Genomic DNA, 23,908 nt, shown 5'->3' with positions numbered 1-23,908 from the left:
ATAGTTTGAAGCCAGACATTTTGAAAAACCGTTTAATTAAAACTAACTAAACCATATATACATTTGCAATCAGAAAATTCTCTCAGAAAACTCTCTCTTTTTAACTATGAAGTCATATACAGGGTGTTCCATAAGAAATAAGAAAAAACTGACTGTCAACAAAAAAATTTGAAAGAAAAAAATATTTTTGACACCGGATTCAAAAATTTAAAGTAAAACCCCAAAATTTTATGTTTATGTTTATTTTTTTTCTACTTTTCACCTTACCCCTGAGTAGGAGGAGTATTAATATATGAGAAAAAAACCTGTTTATGAAATAAATAAAGTTAATTTGTCTCTACTAATAAATTGACCATGCATAAAGATGTTTTTTTTCGCGGTAATCGCATGTCGGACGAAAAAAAGTCAAGAAATAAAATTTTCCCTAAAATAAATGGAAATTATAAAAATCGTTTTTATTTTACGGAAAACCAGTGGCGTACAAAACATTTTTTGAAAATATTTAGTCTACGTTCCTATATGAACGCCACTGGTTAAACTTTAAAAAAATCTACTAGATCAAAAAATGGCTGCCGATACTCAGAGGGTGTGTGCATAATTTCATAAACATATCTATGATGTTTTTCCTAATATTTTAATAACCTGTAGCTCAAAAATTAAGGAGCTTAGGACATTTTTATTTAAATCACGTAGGGATTAACATCCGTAAGGATCAACATCTTATTCTGTAACACCCTGTATAAGTCTGACATCAATGTTACTTTAATGTCATAACTTTCAACACATTAGACATTAGAAGACATTTTTAAAATGATTTTTTAAATGATGATAATAGTAACTTAAGTTAGATTATAAATGTTTCATCTATATATGCTAGGGATCAACAAAATTCTAATTTTAAATGGCGGATCTGCGTCATCTTGGAATTTGTCTAAGAAGAGCTGGCAATGCCTTGACAATTGTTTGTATTTGTATAAATAAAACTCGCCTACTTAAAAATAAAAATATTTATTATTATAAGACATATTTTATTTATATTGGTGTAATAACTATATTTATGTATAACAATTTTTTTTTGTAAATTTCTATTGTAAGAACACTTATTTTATTTAAATAAATCTAGTAAAACTATATTTAACCTACGTCTTACACACTAAAACATTAATAAATCATTTTTAGCACATAATATACGTGTTCATAACACCCAAAAATAAATATAATCATTTCAAATTGCTTTAATTTGTTATTTTATTTAGACGGAATTGGTTTCTAGCAAAAAACGTAAAAAAGTACTTTCTGACTAACCCCTGTCGTAAATAAACTAACCAATATGGTCGATCATCACAAGTCACCTGACCAATTGTTTATTAGGGTGACGTGACAGTTACAATTGGACTAACATATACATTCAAGATGGCTGTCAAAATTAATAGAGACCGGGGGCGCTTTAAACAGCCACAAATCTTAAATAATTTTAGGAAAACAACTATTATATCAATACTTTTTAAACGATAAACAAAACATTGCGATACTTCTTCCAGTAACCTGATCAATTGTCCATTAATAAACAAACATTCACATGAAAGTTCTACAACTGCATTAACTTATAAATTCAAAATGGCTGCCGAAATTGACAGATACTGAGAGAGATAATCAATTTAAAACAATTTTAAAAAATGAATTATCTTGTGATAAACAAAACATGTTCATGCCTACGTGCAGTTACCTAATCAATTGTCTATTAAGAAACAAATGGTTACATGACAGATAAATTTGAGATGGTTGCTAAAAATGACAAGTTGAACAAATTTTAAATAATTTCAGAAAAATAATTATTATGCTTTTTAAATGACCTACCGGGAGAATTCAAAAAGGTCTAAAGTATAAAACTTTTTATTTTATTATTATTATCATTAAACAAATGTTTGATGTCATATTCTTCATGACGTGATGTATCGCTAGTTGAATAAAAAAACCGCCCAAAGGCGGTACTTTTATACAACTATTTATATAAAAATTTTAATTTTATTGCATTGAAACCATTTCTAACTCTAAAAAATATATAAAGCCATAAACTGATTATGTGCCTTTGTTAATACTTTCACAAACCATATAACAAATAATATAATTTATAAATAATTACGTAACTAATAATAAATGAACTGCTGCAAAAGGCACTTATTTTTGTTTGTTGTATATCTACAGCATGTGTAGGTACGATCTTAAAGCTAAACAGTCCTAATTTAGTCATCAGCATAACCTCATTTTTAACAACTAAAGATCTCATTGATTCGTCCTGCTGCCTTTCCATTCAAGGTGTAACAGATAGGTGGCAAATCCATACACTAGGAAGTTAAAAAGGCCGAAAACCTAAAAGAAAAAGAAATTAATAGAACAACGTGGCAACAATGGAAACATGCTTTAATAGTCCTAATTACTTTTGGAATATCGAATACAATATGGCAGTTCTCCCACGTAAATAAATGAATAGTCAACCTTGTTGAGCGAGGTCATTATTACGAGAGTAATAATTAAATAAATTTCTTATAAAATTTGATGTTTTTTTTTGTTAAATAATTGAGGAAAAATCAGTTTCATGTAATTGAAAACACGTAATTGTCTCCTACATTTTTGCTTAAGCCAAGATGACCTCTAATTTGACAGTTCACTGTCCAAAAACTGAATTAACCCATCCTAACCAATCAAAGGCTAAGTAGGTGACGCCATATTGTTCCTAACTTGTACCACGCAATCTTACGGATAATTAATTTCCATTTTTCCGATTCATAAAACATTTGTCCTTGTGACTTTAAAAAATTAGCAATTAAGAAATGTTTATAAGGCGAGTCGTCGTAGTTAATTAATATACCCGCTAAACAAGTTAAAAATAGACAAAATAACAATATTTCTAACGCGGTAACAATAACAAATTGATGGTCGTTTTTCTTATGCCCCGAGCATATTGTTGTGCTTGTGGCCTTACGTAATGCATTGTTAATGAACCCAAATTATCATTAACAGGGTTCTTCTTCTTAATGTGCCACTACAAAAAACTTTCTTCATATTCTATATATAACTGTTATTTGCAGCGTCTCTAACTGATTCTAATTCTTTAATATTCGTCGAATGTTTACTTCCTACGACAAATTATTATCTTTCGATTTTCCGTTCTAATATTAGCTATGGAAGCTCATATGTGATCCCTAACAGATTTTTGTCTTCTAATAACTTCTTCGTTTCTGATTCTCTCAATCCATGATATTTTAAGCATTTAACGAAGGATCCACATTTCAAATGATTCGAGCTTGTTAATTCTTCACGTTTCTATATAGTAGAACAGGCCACACAACATTTGGTCATCATGAATCTCAATTTAATGTCTAGTAGGTATTTGAATTTTCATACTTATATAATAACAAACTTAGTCTTAGGGGCATTTATTTTTGGACACAACGCATTGGTTGCATCATTTAGGGCATTCAATAGTGACTGCAAATCATCTGCAGTAACAACTAAGATCTCAGTATCTACAACGTGTTTGATATTGTGGAATGATGTTAACATTAAGTGCTTCCTGAAACTTTCTTTCCACGGATAGATTGAACAAACATCATTGGTGCCAAAATCCATCCTTGTCTTACACCTATTTTAATTGGAAATTCTTCTGTTTCACTTCCACATGGGAGACGTTTTTCGGCGGAACATCTGTGTCGTCCAGGCCTAAGACCTCCAAATATCGAAATAATAAATCATGCCTGATATTATGAATTAATGGTTTTTCGTAGTCGATATATATATTTGCGTTGATCTAGGCAGTTCTGGATTAGTATTTGCAGGTTGAATATAGCCTCTATGGTACCAAATCCACTTTTGAACGATAACTACATCCAGACTCTCCCCATGTAAAAGTTTTAGAGTCTCTAGCAACATTCCTGACCAGGAGCTTTTCCGTGTTTCATTAGTCTGATGCATGAGATACTACTGATTTTAAAATTGGATTCTCGTCTATTTATGGTGGTATTGTAGATTTATTGTCGTTAAACAAGTCTGCACGATGCGACTTCCAGATATTTAGAAGTTCATCTTTGTTAGTTACTAGTTCTCTTTTGTTGTCGTTTATACTCATGGTCGCTTTTTAGTGCACACCTGCAATTCCTTGATTTTTTATGGAGATGAAAACTATCGCCAACATGGAAACATCGATTGTTAATTCCTCGAACTCAGGTTTCTTTTTATTCGAATTATTGAACACAGGTTATGGTCCAATGCCAAATCTGCTCCTTGTAAAGAGGTTGTTTTTTTATTATTGACCAGCTAATATTAATCTGGTTACTCGTATATAAAAACCGCTAAGAATTATGTGGCAACGTCACCAAATAAGAATTGACAGCTGACACATTAGAAGCATAGTCCATTACTAACTGATCTTAACGCTGATGGACAGTGTTGATTTTAAGGTTATGTGCCTAATTTCCATTAAACGCTGTAATGTCGTTAAATTCTTCCAACATCTGTATTTTCACATTTGACATATTAAGACATTGTTGCCAAGTTATAAATTTTTTGTCATTTTCGAGTACGTTTTCTAGCTACTCCCCAATACCTAATATAAAGTCCAGTTTTGTCGTTAACGATAATTATTATTATAACAATTTTCCACTAAATGCACAAAATTACGGTAAAACGATACGAAATTACCGTGTTCCAATTAATGAGGATTTAACGTTATTTTTATTTGTTTTCGTCGTGGTCGTTCCTCGCCAATTGTTGACATTAAAAGGTATTTTATTTGAATTGAAAAAAAAATCTTACCCCAGCAGTGATATGCGCCCCTCGGCGATAATAAGAGTAGTGGAGTCCTGCAGAAGTGATCAGCTGAAGAATGAATCCGATGAAGTAGCCCACTGTTACTAGGCCCGTATTCACTAATTCCTAAAAGAAAAATTCTTAGTAAATAAATTATTATGTAACGACGGTAGAAAGTGATAATACCCGACCTCAAACTTGTAATTTTTCAAGATTTTAAGGTGATACAAGGTTGAAAATTATAGAAATTTAATATTTTTTCCATTTTTGATCATACAACCTATCTGAGTCTTAGGAATCTTGGACGATCGTAATGAAACTATGCTTACTTTTTAATCTCTGTGTATATAATAGTCCCCAGAAATTGACATAATTTCTTTGTATTTCTGTACTTCTCGAAAAGAAGATGTAGCAGAACTACTACTGACCTCTTATCTACTCAATTTTACATATTTCATATTTACTCGAATTATTATCACTCGACTGGAAAATAAATTAAAGGTTTTATATCAACCTATACAAAAGGTTGTTGTGGTCGTGAACGAATGACCAACTCCAAAGCATCAAAATACTTATAGAAAAACTAATCGAATACAACAGAGTTTTGGTCCTCATTACCATACAAACATTCGTGGACTTCTACAAAGCCTTCGATACAACAAAGCTAAGTGCATTGAGGAATACATTTCAGAAATATAGAGTCGACTACCAATATACCAAACTCATCTACAATATCCACAAAAATGTAATACTGACGGTAAAATATGAAAATACCAACCTCATACTTATTGAAAGTGGTGTTCGAAAGTGCATTCAAATAATTGGACTTGAGTCAAAGAGGTATAAACATAGATGGCAGATTTATGAGCAGATGAGGTCAGCATCTCTAAGGATAACCAGATATGCGAACTAAAGAGAAGGCTCACTCTCTCACCGACAGTTTCTGGAAGAGTTAAAGATGGTTTTGATATTCCCATTAATCTAAAAAGAAGGGTTTTTGATCAACTGGATACAAACAGTACAGATCCGATTGGAATGGAAAATGATTGGGGAGGCATATGTTCAACAATGGACACAGAGGGTTGAATGATTATGAGGTCTGCCCCGTTTGCCATTTTATCGTTTTTATTTGAGGTTTTCTATGCACTTGTATGTGAGCCTTCTGTGGGAATCTTTTGCGATCTAAGCAGGGTGTTCGACTGTATCAACCATGACGGTTTGTTGTGCAAAATTGAATCATACAGTATTAGAGATGTTTTCTTAAATTGGTTCGCCTCCTTTTTATCATATCGGATACAATACGTTAAAATAAAGAATAAATTAGTGTAAACAATATTTACACATCCATTTCTTCGTCTTCCTTTAAATTTATTCTAGGATAATGATATTGCAAAGGGGAGGTTTTTCTATAAGTATTTTTATTTTTCTATATGCAGTGTTCGCTTATTGTTTTTAATTTTAAGAAAGTTGAAAACAAACACAATTTTATATTTAATACTTTTAGTTTTTATCACCTCTGAATAAAAAAAACTCTTCCAGGAAATTTAACTTATTTTTTGGTCTTATATAATATTGAAATTTTAAGTATAGACTCTGGATCTTCTTTACCTTTTCACGAGTTGCTTCCAGAGAATTGAATTTCCCGAGCTTTCCTTTAAATTTGTTTAAATTTTTCTTCTCTGGATTTTATCGAGTGAAAATTCATTTCCTGTAAACTTGTCTTTTTGTTTTTTTCTGGATTTCTTTTTAAATACCCTCCAGGAAATTCAATTTTATTTTCTCTTTACTGTGGCTTTAATTTTTATCTTCTTTCGTTTTTTTTTAATTCCTTCCAGAAAATGAAAATTCCCAAAACAAATCCGTCAATTTTTATTCGCCTTCTTTTAAATTAATCTTTTCTAGATTTCAGTTTTTTCCAGTAAATCAAATTATATATTAACTAACATTTCCCCTTTCTGGATTTTTCCAAAAAATGAAAGGAAAAATTATTTGAGACTTTTTTGAATTTGTCGTTCCTAAAGTTCTTTTTCAAATTTTTCATTTTTCCGTCTTCTTCTATAAAAATAAAAACTTTCTTTGAAGAAAATACATTTTCAGGATCTTTCTTAAAATTGTAGTTTTTATTTTCTTTCTTGGCTTGTTTTTATTTCCATTTCAATTTGAATTTTCTAAATAAATTTTTTTTAAAATCCAGAAAAGATAAAAAGAAGTAAAAGATAATATTTAAATATAAAAAAAACGAGAAATTTAAAAGATTTCTTCAAGGAAATTGAAATTACTTGAAGAGATTTAAGAAAATTGTCTCCGGATTTTTTCTTATTTTAGGAAATTGAATTTCCTGGACATTCCTTTTCTTATTTCATGAACTTCTCTGCCAGGAATTTCCTTTGAATGTTTCTTCTTGTTTTTATATTAAATTTTTTTATAAAAGTTAATTTCCAGTTTACAGTAACAGTTAGAGTTATTTTTACTTTTAACTTTTTTATTTTTTCTTTTCTGGATTTTTTTTTAAATTCTTCAGAAAAGTTCCAGAAAAAAACAATATGACACCGGTGAGAAAAGACAAGGAAAACAAAATGAGAAATTTGAAAGACTTGTTTCAGGAAATTGAAATACCGGAAAGAGAACCTTTTCTTTAACGTTTTCTTCTTCCTTTGATTTTTCTTAAATTTCTTCTCATTCTTTTCTGAATTATGTTTTAAAAATTTAAAGAAAGGTATAGAAAAAAATCAAAAGAAATTTAAGAAAAATCCAGGAAAGAATGAAAGAATTAAAAAAAAACAATTAGTTCGTTTTCCTGAGAGGAATTAATCGAAAACTCAATCGGCTTAGTTTAAATAAACTTCTTCTTAATACAAAGAAAACAACTCATACAGTTTTTTTTACCCGTCAGGATACTTAAATTTTGACACTAACACTTATTTAAGCAGTAATGGTAGTTTCTTGCAACGTCGACAGCCAATAAAGTTTCTGGGCTTGGTACTAGATGATACTCCCTTATGGGAGGCACATAGCAATGATCTGGATAAAAACCAGTTGGTATGCGTATACTATCCCATAATTCACTCTAGGATTCTGTATGAGGTACAATTCTGTATTTATTGGTCAAAAACATGTTATTAGATGTATGGCGGGAGTAGGTACTCTTTAAAATTTCCTGTAGATCGTTTTTAGTCGCTTTGAGATTTTAACTACTCCATATTACATATATATTCCAAGTGTGTTTATTTGTTTTTAAAAATGTTTAATTTATTTGTAACAAATGGTTTTTCTCATAATTATCAAACTAGGCTAAGAAATGATTTATCTTTTTTGATCATAAAACCCATCCGAGGTCCAAGGATCTTCTACGATCGTAATAAAATTATGTTTATTAAACGTAGGGAGCTAAATTACGCCAATTGACTGCAATTTTAACGTAATTAATACTGTCATGGAAAACACTATTAATTACCTGTAAGGTGCGATAGAGAGGACAAAAGAAGTGAAAAGTGCAAAATTATTCCCTATTTATTTGTGTTATTTTTTAATATTTTTTTTTATTATATTTTACTCACCGTAAGAATCCAATTAATAGGGAAAGTGAGCGCCTCCCTAATACCCAACAAATAAATAAAGATCCAGATGATCGTTCCGATGAAGCTGACTGTAACTACGAACAGGAAGAAGTGTGATCCTCCACCGAAAGCAGGTGAGGCCAACCCCATACAAAATATACCCAATATCTGAAAGAAAAAATTAAAATTTATATAAAAACCGGGTGTGCAACACGAGGGAAATTTAAATTTAGTTAATAATAAAACCGCGTTAAAGTTATGATTGGTTATACGTAACCGTGTGGTAATAGGTACATTCCTCAACAACCAGCGTGGTATGTAAAAATAGATAATTGCGACATACATTTGCGAGATTAGTAATGAAAGGTAAATACTCGGTTGTACCTGTATCTTAGTTAGTACTTGCGTATTTTATGTAATTTATTGGAATTAAATAAAACAGTGTGCTGTGATAAGCTTAATTATGTTAGGTTGAAAAAATGTTGAGGAATACGTGTTAGTATTCCTCAACATATAAGTGCCCTGCTCGAAAACACACCAATGTATAGAGCAATTAAAGCTTATAATGCACTCCCACCTAACATCGAAAATCTGAACAATTTCAATTCATACAAAAATGAAATTAAGTTAGTCTTACTTGGGAATGTTCTGTCTTCACATAGCGACTACTTTAAGATTTTTCAGTAGAATTTCTCTATTTGCTGTCATTCATTCTATATTCTTCGGTTCAAGCTAAATATGCATGCCCTTAGTCTTGCCCAGTTTAAAGTTTTTCCGTGTTACGTTTTAAGTTTTGTTGAAGATATTGTGTCTTGTAATTTAGGATAGGTGAATTTTATTACTATTTTATTATATTATCTTTAGTGTTATCTAGGTTAAGACTTTTTGCTTTTGCTTATTTTTAATTTCTTAATTGTGTGACACAACCTATATGCATGTTATGTATCTTGAGGCTTTGCATGAATAAATAAATAATGTTTTTTTTATGTTGTGTATATAGAATACACATATAAACCTCATATCTATTTCATATACATATGTACGTATGTTGCGGTGAATAAAATACCGATAGATTGTCGTATGGTGTAAAACTAGTTTGTATATAAGAGATAACGGCACATTATATAAAAGTGGTAGTACTAGGACATTTGATGGGTGAAGTGCATTTTTCAATGTGATTGGTTTTAATCGTCTATGTATGCGATGAAAAATTATTTTTTTTAATATAAAATGTATGAGTCTCAGAGGAAAATGGTTAATAAAAAATTTGCCTTTAAAAAACCTGAATTTACTCTAAATGTTTGGGAAATTTGAGCACCTTTTATTTTTGCAACCGATGGCCCATTCAAACTCAAAATGAAAAGTTTTTTTACTTATAGATTTTCCAAAAATGAACAATAATTTGGTTTCTGGCCAAAACTAGCTGGAAAATTTCAACAATTCCTGGGGGCTATTGATTGGAGTATGAATTTTGATGGGTTGAATGTTGATGGTGCTGCGGGTATGTTAAATGATATTTTACAGGATTGCCTTGATTTGTATATTCCTAAAAAGAGACTAAGGTCTTCATCTTTTCCTAAATGGTTTAGTCCTTTACTTAAAGACTTAATTTGTAAAAAAAAAGGCTGCACACAGGAAATATACGTCTACTCCCTCACCTGACTCTTATGCTCGTTTTTCGACCCTTAGATCTCCATGTAAAGTAGAACACGATCGTTGCTTTAGTGAATATATTGGTAAAGTGGAGAGGTCAGTGGTGGATGATAATCGTTACTTTTGAAGGTTTGTCAATGACAAAAGAAAGAGCAATGCATTTCCAAATCGATGTTTTTGGGCCAGGAAATGGTTGCAAAGTTTTTTGCTACAGTTTACGACAACTCTACTTATCCTATTCCTGATTCTCTTGAATTTGGTTCTCAGAACATTATTGTTGGACGCTTCACTCTCTCGGAGGTATTTTCTAAGATCCAGAAATTACCTAACAAGTTTATCTGTGGGCCAGGTAATATACCTAATGTCTTTTTAAAGAACTGTATTTATACAATTCATCATACAGGTATACAGGCATCTCCAGATGATCTTTAATATGTCTTTACAGGACTTTACCTTCCCAGAAGCTTCGAAGCACATTTTTTTATCATGCCGATATTTAAGGGTGGCAATAGGGGGGATATTGCCAATTATCGTGAAGTATGTATTCATAACTCATTGGCCAAATTGTTTGATAGTTTGGTTTGCGGTCAGCTAACATGGCAATGCAAAGGAATCATTAGTGAAAAACAGTCAGGATTCTCTTCTGGGAAATCCACAACCAGCAGTTTGGTTCAATACGAGTGTGATCTGTTGGGGGCTTTGGAGGGGGGGGAGGGGGTTCAGACTGATGCGGTCTATACCGACTTCTCCAAGGCCTTCGACAGGGTAAACTTTGGTCTCTTGCTGGCCAAGTTGGAAAGTGCTGGTTTTCATGACTCTCTCTTAAAATGCCTAAAGAGTTTTCTGATAGGCAGAACTCAGAGTGTGAAGGTGCATGGCTGTACTTCTGCACCTACTAATGTAGTCTCAGAGGTTCCTCAGAGATCTCACTGTGCCCCTCTGCTCTTCAATCTATTTGTGAATGATATTGTTAATGTGATCAATCATAGTTCTGTAAGTATGTTTGCTGATGACCTGAAGCTCTACATGCAGATTAAGCAGGTGAATTATATAGCCAAACTTCAGGAAGAACTTGATGCTTTGTGTGAGTGGTCAGTGATAAACGGATTGAGGCTCAATATTTCCAAGTGTTGCCACATATCATTTCATAGAGGTTCGAAGAGATTCAATTCTACATAAAGTATCCTTGGTAAGTCCTTGCAGTATGTGAATGTAGTCAAGGATTTGGGCGTGTGGTTCGATGAGCATCTGAGATTTTTTCATCTATGTTATAAAATAACTTTAAAGGGACTAAGAGTGTTGGGTGCTGTAAACAGGTATAGTTCACATCTCTCTCTGCAAGCCTATAGACTCCTTTATGTCTCACTGGTTAGATCTAATCTTGAATTCTCTTCAGTAGTGTGGTCTCCTCTATATCAGAATTCAATAGATATGATTGAGAGAGTGCCAGATGGATTTTTACGGTGTGCTGCATTTAGAATGGGCATTAGCTTTAATGAGTACCATCGTGAGGACATGAGAGTAAGACTTAACCTGGATACATTGGCCAAAAGGCGTGTGAACGCTGATCTTTGTTTTGTCTTTAAGCTGGTTAATGGCATGATTAATGCTCCTGACCTTCTTTCTAAAGTGGGTCTCAATGTTCCAAATAGAACTCTACGCAATTTTGACCTTTGTCATGTTCCTATGCACAGAACTGAATATGGCCGTCATTCTCCTATCGATAGATCTCTGAGTGTCTTAAACGCTCATAACATTGATTTATGTAGTAGTTCACTGTCCGTTTTTAAGAATAGCCTGAGCAGACTGTAATGGTGTCAACTCAGTTCTTAGATATATATATATATATATATATATATATATATATATATATATATATATATATATATATGTATATATATATATATATTTATTTACATTGTATCAACTCACTAGGTTAAGTTATCTATTATGTAATAATCTATTTTGTAATCATTTATTTTGTAAAATGGGGATTCCCGTAAATTTAATAAAATTTAAAATTTAAATTTAATACAAAATACAATTATAGAATAATTAAATAATTAGAAATATATGCCTCGGGGTTTTTGCCCATTATACCGGGTCGTAATAAGGCGGGTTAGTAGCAGTTTGTTTCTCCTTTATGGCTAATGGGGAATATTAAGGTTTTTGGGTTCTTTTTCGGTATGTTAATGCTAGCATTCTTATTTATTTTTATTTGGTTAATGAACTAGATGTATTTGTTTTAGGTTAATTAATGTAAAATTGAGTCATAATAGCAAAAGATATTATTAGAATTTAGTACTATTTGATTTTTTTAAATTTATTTATTTAAAGTGGGAAATTAATCTTTTTTTATCGTTTTTATTGTAACATTTGCTTAATAGTCACGGATTTTCACATTCAATTTTTCAATAATTAACAAGAATAAATTAATAATAAATTCCTCCTTACCATTCCTGTTTATTATAAAATTAATATTAAACAGGAATGGTAAGATTTTATTTGATTTTTTAATAGGCCATAATATGAAAAAACGCCATATAAATGGAAAATTATTATTTATTTGGCCAGTTCTATTGCTGAAATTGCCTATTTAGTCACATTGATAATTTTGTTAGGATTTTTTTTGTTTTTTTAGGTCCAGGAATTAATCTTATAATTTGCGTATATATTTTTTATTGATTTGTCTCAAAAATAACAAATTAGCCACTTTTTGTGCTAATTTTTTTTGCTAAAATCAGCTATTTTTTGAGAATTTAGTGTTTTTTTTTGGGGTTAAACATTTCACAATCACTCAATTTTGCCGGGAATAATATGACTTATTCAGGTATTTGCTTTTTTTATGCTAATTGTTTAAAAGTTTGTACTAAAAATACCACGTGATTCCTCCAATTCTTGCATTAACACATTTAAGAAGTTTTTTAATTTTGCGAGATCTCTGGCCTTATCTAGGGCATGTTTAGTACAATTTTAGACACAAACCCTTTAGTAAATATATCTTTTTGTTGAGTTGTTTCTTTTATTACACCATTGAACTTTACTGATAACTGCTGTGTTGAGATGATAATTTATAGAGAATTTTACAATTTACAATTTTGGTCCAAGTTTTACTATGAGACTTAAGCTTATCGAAGAAATATCATTTTGATTTATCAGCCGGCTGCCTGTAATAGGAATACAGTTTCTTCCAAGCAGTTGTAATATCATTTTTTTGTGACTAAAAAATTTAAGTAATTTCCATTAAATAAAATGAAAAGGTATTTAAATTTACTGAAAAATCTACACTGTATTTTGATGATTAAATAAATAAATTTTGCTAGAATAGATGAGCTTCTTAGAAAAGAAAACCTTTGAAACTTCAATGGATTTTCACCATATTTGTGCCTTCTCTTTTCTGTCTCATTTATATTGTATATATTTATATATATCATATTGAGAAAAAAAGGATAATCTTGGAAACTTTATATTTTCCTTCTTATTTTTTAATCTGTATTAGATCTTCTTTGTATTGTTTATTTTTTCACGTTTCAACTGATAACCTTCTTTTTGAAAAATATGGATTCAATAAATGTTATTTAAATTCCCATAGGAACCATTATTGTGCACATTTTTTGAAAATTTTAAAAAAATCAGTAATCTGACAATTTTCAGGAAAGTATGAAAAAATAATTATTTTTTTGATTGATTTATAGGCATTTTTGTCGCACTTTGCATTCCTATGTAAAAACATTATTTTTGTAAAATTGGTTCTGTAAATTGTAAAGGGCTTTTTCATCCCTTCTTTATCTGTGCTTACTAGGGAAAACGGTTTTATAATCGAGAGGATAGTCCTATTTGTCAATGTAATTTTTTTTTCTTTGCAATTTTTATTGACCTATAAAACTGTAAACTTTGACAAATAAACCATTTTGAATTTGTATTTGAAATAATTAGCAAACGATATACTCTTTAAATTTGACCTCAATGAGAATAATTAAACTGGTGCTAAAAAAAGTTAAAATTAACCTTCTAAGTTGATCAAATTAAAAAGAAAAAACATCTGTGTGCATTATCGGACCGTTACGAATATTAACTTTAATAGACCGATGACGGTAAAACGCCTTATGGTACAGTTTTAATTAACGGCCTAGGACAGTTAGGTAAGATAATCATCTTAAACTGACCTATAGATTCTATTAAATTTTATTAAAATAGCTATTCGATAAGAATTCTTAGTTATATAAAAAAAATTTAATAATTTTCTTACGTGTTCATAACCATTTAAAAGAAATGCTGAATAAAATATGAATCGCTTTTATATAGCGTACATAACGACCTTCTAGAGGAAAAATAATTTGAAATTCCATTAATATTTCATGAAAAACGAACTTTCATGTCGCTAATTCAAGGCGAATTCCGTTCATGATGTTTAGTTTATTTGAAAACACATTTTCTGCGGTTTGATTAAATAAAAACAGAAAATGTTTATATACAAGGTTTATATGCTGAGACAAGAGACTAATATATCATCAGCAATTTTTTAGGTCAACACAGCATTATTTACCTCAAAACTCAGTTGAGGGATTACAATTAATTATGCATGATGTATCACAAAAAGCCTTAATTAGGCATACGAACTGGTTTTCTTTCGTCACTATAGTGACTCTTTTCAGCCTCCATATGCTGGTCATTCCGCACGCCCATCTTAAGACAGAAAAAAAACACCACAACATATAATGACGTAAGAGGAAAATTTATTCATATGAATCCTTTAATAGACAAGACGACCTCCTACGGACCTTTAAGTTTGAATACTATTATAAATAGAAATGGTGCATGGGCGTGTGTTGGCCCACAGATTAAACTCAATCAATGGATGATGGCATTTTTATAGAAGCACCAAAAGGATAACTATATATGGCAATGACAGTAAGAAAGAGATAAGAAGCAGATTTTTTATGATGTGCTTGGTTGGTTGTACTTGATAGGGCGTGTAATTTATATGTGAGTGAATTATCAAATGCTTAAAAGGTGAAGTAGGTGAGATGAGTAATACAATAAAAATAAGTGAATTTTGATGTCTCTAGCACATTTCAGGAATATCTTTTTTAATGTTTTTCTTGTGATTTTAGATTTCTAAAATACTCAAGTGTATAATCCTGTAACATTCCTGGTATTATTAGGCACGTTACTAAAGTCCCTTAAACTAGTATAATTTTTAAAATGCGCAAATGGGTTACAAAATACATATTTTCAGCATAAAGGTGTTAAAGAACTGTCATCTTTAAAATTACTCATTAATTAATGATAATTAGCTTAATAACAGTCGCTTATTAGAGTCATAAAACTTGTAGGCCAGGAAGTCAATTCGCACCAATTTGTTTGGGCGTAGCTGGGTATAGTAACGAAGTTTTTTTTAAGAATATTTGGACAGATCTGTAATTGTTTATACAGAATTCAGACATCTAAGACGTTCAAAATTGTTCAATGAGGTTTAAATCTGGGAATTTGGATGGTCCTTCTAGTAAAATTGAAAAATTCTCTTTCTTTTTTTAACTGAAACTAACTTTCTAACTTATGTGCGTGAAGAGGACAATTAGATTTTTTCTTCAATCTCTCTCATTCTTCTCTTCAAATTTTCTTGTAATTTTTTTATTGGATATTATTTAATTTTCTTTTCGTTCCTCGGTGTTGTAGCCCTGTTTATTTATTTATTGTTTTTTTTTTGTTCTCTAACAACTGCCTCTCTTTTGAGGCAAGGTGAAAAACCTTTTAATTCTAAATAGTTTATAATTTAATTATTATTATTATTTGTAACATTTTTTTACATATTGAGACAAAATATATAAACATATAACCAGTGGTGGAAAAACTGGTAAAGACCCATTCGGATGGCCATTCTCGTAAAATTCAAAAATTTCCTTTCTCTTTCTAACTGGATCATACTTCACATTCTAACTTAGGTATGAGGAGAACGAGAAGAGGTCAGTGAGAAATTTTTTACTCCCTCTCGCTCTTTTCTTCAAGTTCTATTGTAATTGTTTAATTGAAAATTATAATAATTTTTCTCATTCTTCATTGTTGTAGCAGTGTTTATTTACTTATTGTTTTTTGTGCTATAGCAACTGTCTCTCTTTTGATAAAAGCTGATGAGCTTGAATTTCCCAATAGCTAATAATTTTATTATTATTATTATTATTATTATTATTATTATTATTATTATTATTATTATCATTATTATTATTATTGTTATTATTATTATTATTAGTGTCATTTTTTAAACATATTGAGATAGAATATATAATCGGTGTTGGGAAAACTACTAAAGACTGATTTAACGATCTTTGATTGTTTATACAGAACTCGGAGATCTAAGACGTTTAAAATTGTTCAATCGGGTTTAAATCTGGGAATTCGGATGGCCATTCCAGTACAGTTGAAAAACTCCCTTTGAAGATTTGATGTAAGATTTAGCTGATAATAAATATTAAATGTGACAGTAGATACACTATATTATCATATCTCAAATCCAAGAGCTTTATCTCAGTATATACATATGATAAAGCAACAGCTGCAGTCAGAAAGAAATTCACTTTGGAAAAAGGTCATCAGCAGACAAGGAAAACCTCCACAAAACTATTCCCCGCCCTACTGCAGATCGCACAACAGTTTGGGAAATATTGGAGTCAAAATAAATGGGAACAACTGAAAGTTTGCAGATGACAGATCGAGTAGATTATGCATGTCAACTTCTTCAAGACCCTTAGAGTTGACCTAAAAATTAACTTGAACAACCTTGTTGTTTTGGCCAAAGACCTTTCACGAGATTAAATTGGGAGGAGACAACCAGACTGCAGAATTAAATAAGAAAATAGAAGTGATATGAACAGCTTACGGAAAACTGAAAGAGGTCTTTAAATCAGATATTCCCATGTGTTTGGAGAGGAAGGTCTTTGATCAGTGTGAGCTCCCGGCTCTAACATATAACGTATAAGCAGGAAGGTTATGAACCAAGTTCAAGTAGCACTGAGAGCGATGGAAAGATCAATGCTGAATTTGACAGAGTTCCGAATCATATAATTAGGGATAGTCGGACGGCATCAATGGATGCAAAGTATCCCAGATTGGAAGCAATGGAATGATCTACGGGAGACCTATGTCCAGCAATGGATTCGAACTATTGATGATGCCTATCAATGATGATGCATTTTTCAACCATATCTGTATAATGCAAATGAAAAATATTATCGTGTTGACCTAGTGACAAAGTGGGGCCTCCCTCGATATGGTTCATTTCCTATGACGATATCGCGACGTTAAATACGGCAAAAATGCCACTTCCGACTGGCAATCTCGGTTGCGTATGCCCGCGATTTTGTTGTTTTCTACTATTAAAGCCGCACCTGTAACCGAAACCGGGTCATACACCTCGGCGAGCTTCGAAAAACCGTTCAAAACACTCTCTCGAGTACTTCGGATGCATGATGCAGACAGTACATGGTGTAGATTGAATGTCTAGCAAGATCTCCAACAGTCTTGTCTTAAAAGACTCTATATGAGCAACTTGTTTTCTTTACATTATATATAATAAGCATATGCAGGAAAATGTTCAAGGGTATGTATCGTGTGACTATATCAAACAAATAACGCAATACATATTTACAAAACATGCAAATTTGTGTATCCAAAAATTACTTTAGCGCTCGCTTATCATTATTTTCCGTTAAAAAATGCATAATTTTCCCATATAACGTAAACCTGGTTGCTAATTGCAAAAGTAACAGCAGCGTTATTTAATATTTTGTAAGGCGATACCTGGTTAGAACAGATTGTTGTTGTTGTTAGGTGAATTGCGAGAGAACGTGAGCATAACCACATGTATAAAGAAATTATTATATTGTGATTGATTTTGCTGCAGTAAGGTAAAAATGATGGCAAAAGATGAAAATGTGAAAAAGAAGAAATGGTGCTCATGATCTGTAGCGACCATAAAGAAGAAAAATTACATTACAAGGTGTTTCAGAGCGTAATGGAAAATAGTCAAAAATCAATAAAAGAGCGGTTACAATGAAGTGATGCCTTTCGTCTGTAGAGAGTAGAATTGAGTAAAGTAATATTTCAAGAAATAAAAATCAAATGGAATCGGAAAAGTGAACTTTTTAGTCATTTTTTTGACATGGAAATCCACTTCAGCCTCAGGAATCATGGACCATCATAATGTAATGATATGTTTCGTCTGTAGAAAATATAAATATGTAAGAAATATAACATTTCAAGGCGATTCAAGACGTAATAGAGAAATTACTGAATAAAAGTGAATTTTTACCCACTTTTCATCGTGGATATCCTGGTCATCAGCCTCAAGTATCATGAACAATCGTAATAAAATGGTGTCTCTCGTCTGTAAGGAATATTATTACGTAAGAAAAATTATAGTTCAAAGTGATTGAGGATTGGCTGAAAAAGTGAAATGAGATAGAAAATGGGAAACTGGACTAGCAAGAACGGTCATAATAAAATGATTTTTTTTGTCTGTATGGAATATAATTGCGTAAGAAAAACGGAATTTTAAGCCTATTCAGAACATAATGGAAAGATATATTTCAATACTAATAATGTATGACTTCATCTACATTTTTTATTAATATCTTAAAAGTAATAAGATCTACGAACAAAAGTAGTTAAATTAAATTGTAGCTAAGATAATTCGCAATAAAAATGATAAGAATAATATTTTTTGTCAAAGCAACTGTTCATGATATATAGATATGGACTTTCAAAGTTGCAAAAGGAAATTATTTAAGAGGCAATAAATAATTTATGGCCTCATGTGCTTTTTTTATGAATATCTCAATAGTAATAAGATCTAGGAACAAAAGGTTTAAGGTTAAGTTGATAAAAATCATAAGAATAGTATTTTTGGTCAAACTAACTGTTGATGAGATATGGACTTTAAAAGTCTCAAAATGTGGCATTTAATTGAGGCAATATTTTTTTTTAGATTAATTTAGACCTTGTTTCATAATTTAAGCTCATCAAATTTTAAACTCAAATGCTTGGCAAAACTTGAAAATAATAAAATGTCTTTAATTGCAGGTAAAAATACCTTTAAATGTTAAAAAAAAAAAATTTAGTGTAAGAAATAACAGTCTGGAAAAAGTCAAAAGAGACCTCAATTGCCTGAAAGAAATTCAAAAATTACTCTAAATTCCTGAGAGAACTGATGCAATTTAATTATAATCGATGGTTTAATTAAATCAAAATTTAAACTTCCTTAAATTCTTGAAAAAAAATTAAAAGACCTTGCAAATTCCTGGAATACATCAAGAATTGTTCCAACTGCCTGGAAGAACTTATCAAATTTCACTTTAAATCCCCTTTAGAAAAAACTTTACAGAGGAAGATCATTTTTCTGTGATTAAATACGACGTTTCTTTTTCAAGCATTCATCATCAACTTCCAAATACAACTATATAAGTAGGCCAGGGAGTAGGAACATCGTGAATACATAATAAATAAATACAACGTTCGTAATATCGCTTGTGTGCTAAATATAATTAAATTTTAAACTAGGATTGTTTAATAAGAACCAGGTCACCGACATAAAGCTTTTAATGCTTATATATAGACATTGGCTCCATTTATTGCTATTTAGTTATATACTGCGATACTGGAGTTTGTATATTTTTGACTGATAAAATATATTATCCACCTATTTAAATGTATATTTAACATCAAAAGTGTTTATAGTTTCAAAACATTTAAAAAATTATGTAAAAACATTATTTTCGAAAATAACACAAAACTTAAAGAACTTTTCATCTAGGCTAGATTTTTGTGTAAATGAATTGGGGCTAGGGATAGGATGGTGTGTTTTTGTAGATTTGTATTTTTTGTTATTGTAGTTCTTTTTTTGTTGTAAAAACAATTAGGAGCACATTGGGTTATCTAGGTGCATAATTCGAAAATTTCGTATGTCTATGGTAAGCATTATATTTATGTATGTGGATATATGACACAAATAAAGATGCTAAATATGCTAAAAATATATGAAGGCAAAAGTAATAAAAGAGGTTCAACGATTCGAATTTTCTTTTTTATTTATTTATTATGAATACCTATGATGCTGTTTCTAATACGTAAAAGTACGAAGAAAACAGACGAAGTGCATTTTAAAATTGTATCCGGTTTCACAAACTATTTCAACTGCATCATCAAGCAAATAAAAAGTGGGGCGAATATTAGAAGCAAAAAGAATAAAATATTCATAAAATTTGACATTCATACAAACTTTCACTCAGTATATTTCAAAATAGTTATGAATGCCATATAAACTGCTTCCTGATAAATATAAAAGAAATTGTATTAAAGATGCAAATCACATTTAATTTAGGTGAGATAAATGAAATAAACAAAGTCTTCCTCCACTGCAAGAACGGACTGTTTCTTCATCATCTAATTTATGACTGTCTTTTTCTGAGGATAAAACAAAAGCCAACAAACACAAAGTAATTTTATTCAAAAAGTTCATCAAACCGAAACTTTTAAGGCTCATTTAGGTTACGAAGAAAGTGACCCAGTTAACTTGTCGCCGCACTGTAGGCCATCATGGCGCGTCAAAGAAATGGTTTTAAATTTTTTAACGGTCACTAAATAAAGAAGAGTTAATATGTGGCAGGTTGGTTCTAACCAAATAACAAACAACGTTGAACTTTACGGGCGTGCATAATCAACCTCGTAATAGAAACTCGCTGTTACCACTTTCTCCTACTGATGTTGATCCGAAGGACGCATATTTGTGATTAAGGAACGTTCCATCAAAATTCAAGAAATATTTGAATAGCTGAAGATGTAGGCTGATAAGAACAATTAGGCGTCAGAGAACTTGGTAATCCGACCTATATATAAAACGAATCTGTTGATTTCCAGCAAAAAAAAATAGATCACTTGGCAAGCGAACTCTGTATGGCACGAGGCCAAGTAGTAAAATTCTCGTAATCCGAAAATCAAGTGCAAACATTTGGGAGGAAGTCATTTATAATTGGGGTAATTTTGGTTGGCCATAGTGACATACTTTAGAAGTATTTTTTTGGCAAGGAATGAGTTTTTTTGGATTCAGAGAGCTTCTAGTTTCACTTGACCAACTTTTAATCGTTCTCCAGCTATAAAAGTATGGATAAGGATCGTATATGTTAGTTTTAGCTTGCAATTAAAGAAATCCCCTTGTTTTTTAGGCCAATAATTTGATCCATGTTATGTGACTGACTTTTGACCGTTTTTGACCAACTGCACTGAAAATTGCTGAAGTTCATTAATTAATATAACTAAATCCAGATTTATTTCATTCGATCCAAGGAAGATTTTTTTTATGTCCTGATTTAAGGATGAATGTCACAAGTACTTCCAGGCAGTTGGAGCGATTTTTGTTGTATTCCAGGAATTTGGAGGATCTTTTATTTTTTTTCCTGGAATTTAAGTAAATTTTAGCCAAGATTTTACGATCAAATTTCATCGGTTCTTTTATGCATAGAGTAATTTTTAATTTCTTCCGGGTAGCAATCAAGGCCTCATTTTACTTTTTCGATTAATTAAAGTCCTTTCTTTCTTTTCAGGCAATTTTGAGTATAAAATTTAATTAAGAAAAGAGTTCTAAATTTATCAAAAAAATATATATAAAGATATATAAAAGAAAACTAACTTTCAAAGTTCGTTTCAAATAAATATCATGGCAAATATTAGACAAAAAAAGTATTAGTAAATTGACGTAGTTTCGAAAATTAGTCAAAAATTAGACCTAAGTGAAAAAAATAAAATGTTGGTATTTTTAATTGAATCTTTTTGAAAATCTTAAATCGACAATTTTTTCCTTAATTTTATTTTCAAACATCGAAAATCATCGAAAGTCATGGAAAAAAAATTGAAAATCAATGAACATAAATGCTGAATATGTATGCAATCAAATTATTTGAAAAATGTGCGTAGAAGTTTTCAAATTTGTAATTTAAGTACTTTTTGAGTTATGATCATTTTGTCGATATTTTATTAAAAAAAATTACCTTTTTCAAATTTTTTTTGCAAAAGCCTTAATTTAAAAAAAAAACGCTAAAACCGGTATAAAATGAATTTAATTGAGGAATGTGTGTACACATTTTTAAATGTGTCATTTTGTTGATTTTTCATTAAAAAATGAAAATTCCTTAATTTTTTTTGAGAAATGTTAAAATTGATATCGAAGCAATTTAGTTAAAGAATGCGTGTGCAAATTTTCAAATATATATTTTGAGTACTTTTTAAGTTATAACCATTTTGTCGATTTTTTATAGAATTTAATAGAATTTTTCTAAAAATGCATTTTTTTGCAAAATCCTTTAATTTTTTGAAAAACGCTAAAATAGGTATCCAATCAATTTAATTGAGGAATGTATGCACAAATTTTCAAATATGTATTTCAAGTACTTTTTGAGTTATCGCCATTTTCTGAAATTTTCAATGGAAAAATTAACATCCTCAATTTTTTTTAAACATGCTAACATAGGTGCCCATTCAATTTAATTAGATAATGTGCGTACAAATTTTCAAATATCTATTTTAAGTACTTTTTAGTTATGGCCATTTTTATCCTCAAAATTGTATGTAATTTAAAATAACTGTTTTCTTTTTAATTTTATATGTTTCCAATAAACCAAAAAAATTAAGTTAACAATACTTTGTTAGATAAAAGGTGTAAAAAAAAATAAATAGAATTTATCACGATACAATTTGAATTAAAAAAATATTAATAAAAAATAAAAAAAAAAAAATAATTGGGCAAAACAAAAATTCAAAAATAATACAAGATTTAGAGAAAAAATTTCTCTTTCTTTTTCTTTTTTAATTTGACTGGTTTAACAATTGTTAATTAACTAATTGAGAAAAAAAGAGTAACAAAGAAGTAATATGCAAGAAATCAAAAATTCTTATTTTGAATAATATTCAATTAATTTTTGGAAATTAAATCTTTCTATTCTTTTTTGAAAAAAGTTAAACTCAAAAAAAACACAATTTTTAAGTTAAAATTATTTGTTTAAATCAAAAAATATAATCACCCTGAAACAAAAAAAAATTACATAGCTTTAAAACCTGAAAGTAACTACTCTAGGGTCATTTAAGGACGTATTGGGAATATTTATAGGTAAAACTCTGCATCACCAAATCCAAGGATCTCGATTTGGTGATGAACACAATATATGCTTCCGCAGGGAGATAAGTTGTGCATTATTAGGAAGTTAGGATCCAGAAGCAATTTAAAAATAAACCTGGGAAACCTTGTACATCCAATAAAGTAAACCTGATGATATATGAATATAATATACAATAACTGTTCCGAGTTTCACAAATTATAATCTACTAAAATATAATATATGGTATTCCGTATCTCCCTTTATACCTGGCGCGCATGATTTGCGTATTAAATGATAAAGATAATAAACAAGTTGATTACTTACGAACTCGGCAACTTTCAACAATCCAGGCGTAGTCTTAAAGTAATCAATGTTGATTTTAATCCAAGAAAGGGCCTGCTCGTTCCCCCTCTGCGGCTTATTAGGGGCGGCATTATTATTCGGCGCTTCCTGGACATTCACCACCGTCTCGGTCATCATTGGCACTTTCAAAATTCCCCCAAAAAAAAAAATAAAAATCCGAATAGAAAAACACCTGTTACTTTACACCACACCGCACCGCACATACACCGACCGTCGTAAGTATATCTCGTTAAATGTACTACTAAAAAAACGCGATTTTCTTACTGCTGCGCCTGCTGCCTGCAATAGAAAATAATAATGAAATAAAGGTGAAAGAGGAGTGTGGTGGTATCGCGGGAGAAGGCCAGCAGCGAATTGTGACTAGAAAGAGAAGCGGGCAGTAGGCGA

At 30.6% G+C, this 23,908-nt stretch overlaps 1 protein-coding gene across 2 annotated transcripts; it reads right to left on the bottom strand.

Moving 5' to 3' along the window:
- Positions 1–992: 992 nt before the first annotated feature.
- Positions 993–23,893, bottom strand: LOC126742255 (CKLF-like MARVEL transmembrane domain-containing protein 4). 2 transcript variants are annotated; one of them, XR_007662512.1, is made up of 5 exons: positions 23,483–23,893; positions 8,364–8,531; positions 4,813–4,932; positions 1,546–2,370; positions 993–1,352 (listed from the first exon to the last, which is right to left on the bottom strand). XR_007662512.1 is itself a non-coding variant. In XM_050448883.1 (4 exons), exons 1-4 carry the CDS (start codon positions 23,636–23,638, stop codon positions 2,284–2,286), a joined length of 531 nt encoding a protein of 176 aa, XP_050304840.1. In that variant the 5' UTR covers positions 23,639–23,893; the 3' UTR covers positions 993–2,283. The 2 variants fall into 2 exon arrangements, 1 of the variants encoding a protein (XP_050304840.1); XM_050448883.1 differs by having other exon boundaries at positions 993–2,370.
- Between the last annotated feature and the right edge of the window lie 15 nt (positions 23,894–23,908).

This window comes from Anthonomus grandis, chromosome 11, assembly GCF_022605725.1.
Source record: "Anthonomus grandis grandis chromosome 11, icAntGran1.3, whole genome shotgun sequence".
Lineage (NCBI taxonomy): Eukaryota > Metazoa > Arthropoda > Insecta > Coleoptera > Curculionidae > Anthonomus > Anthonomus grandis.
The sequence above is the reverse complement of the archived record's forward strand: the minus strand, read 5'-3'. Positions and strand labels throughout refer to the sequence as shown.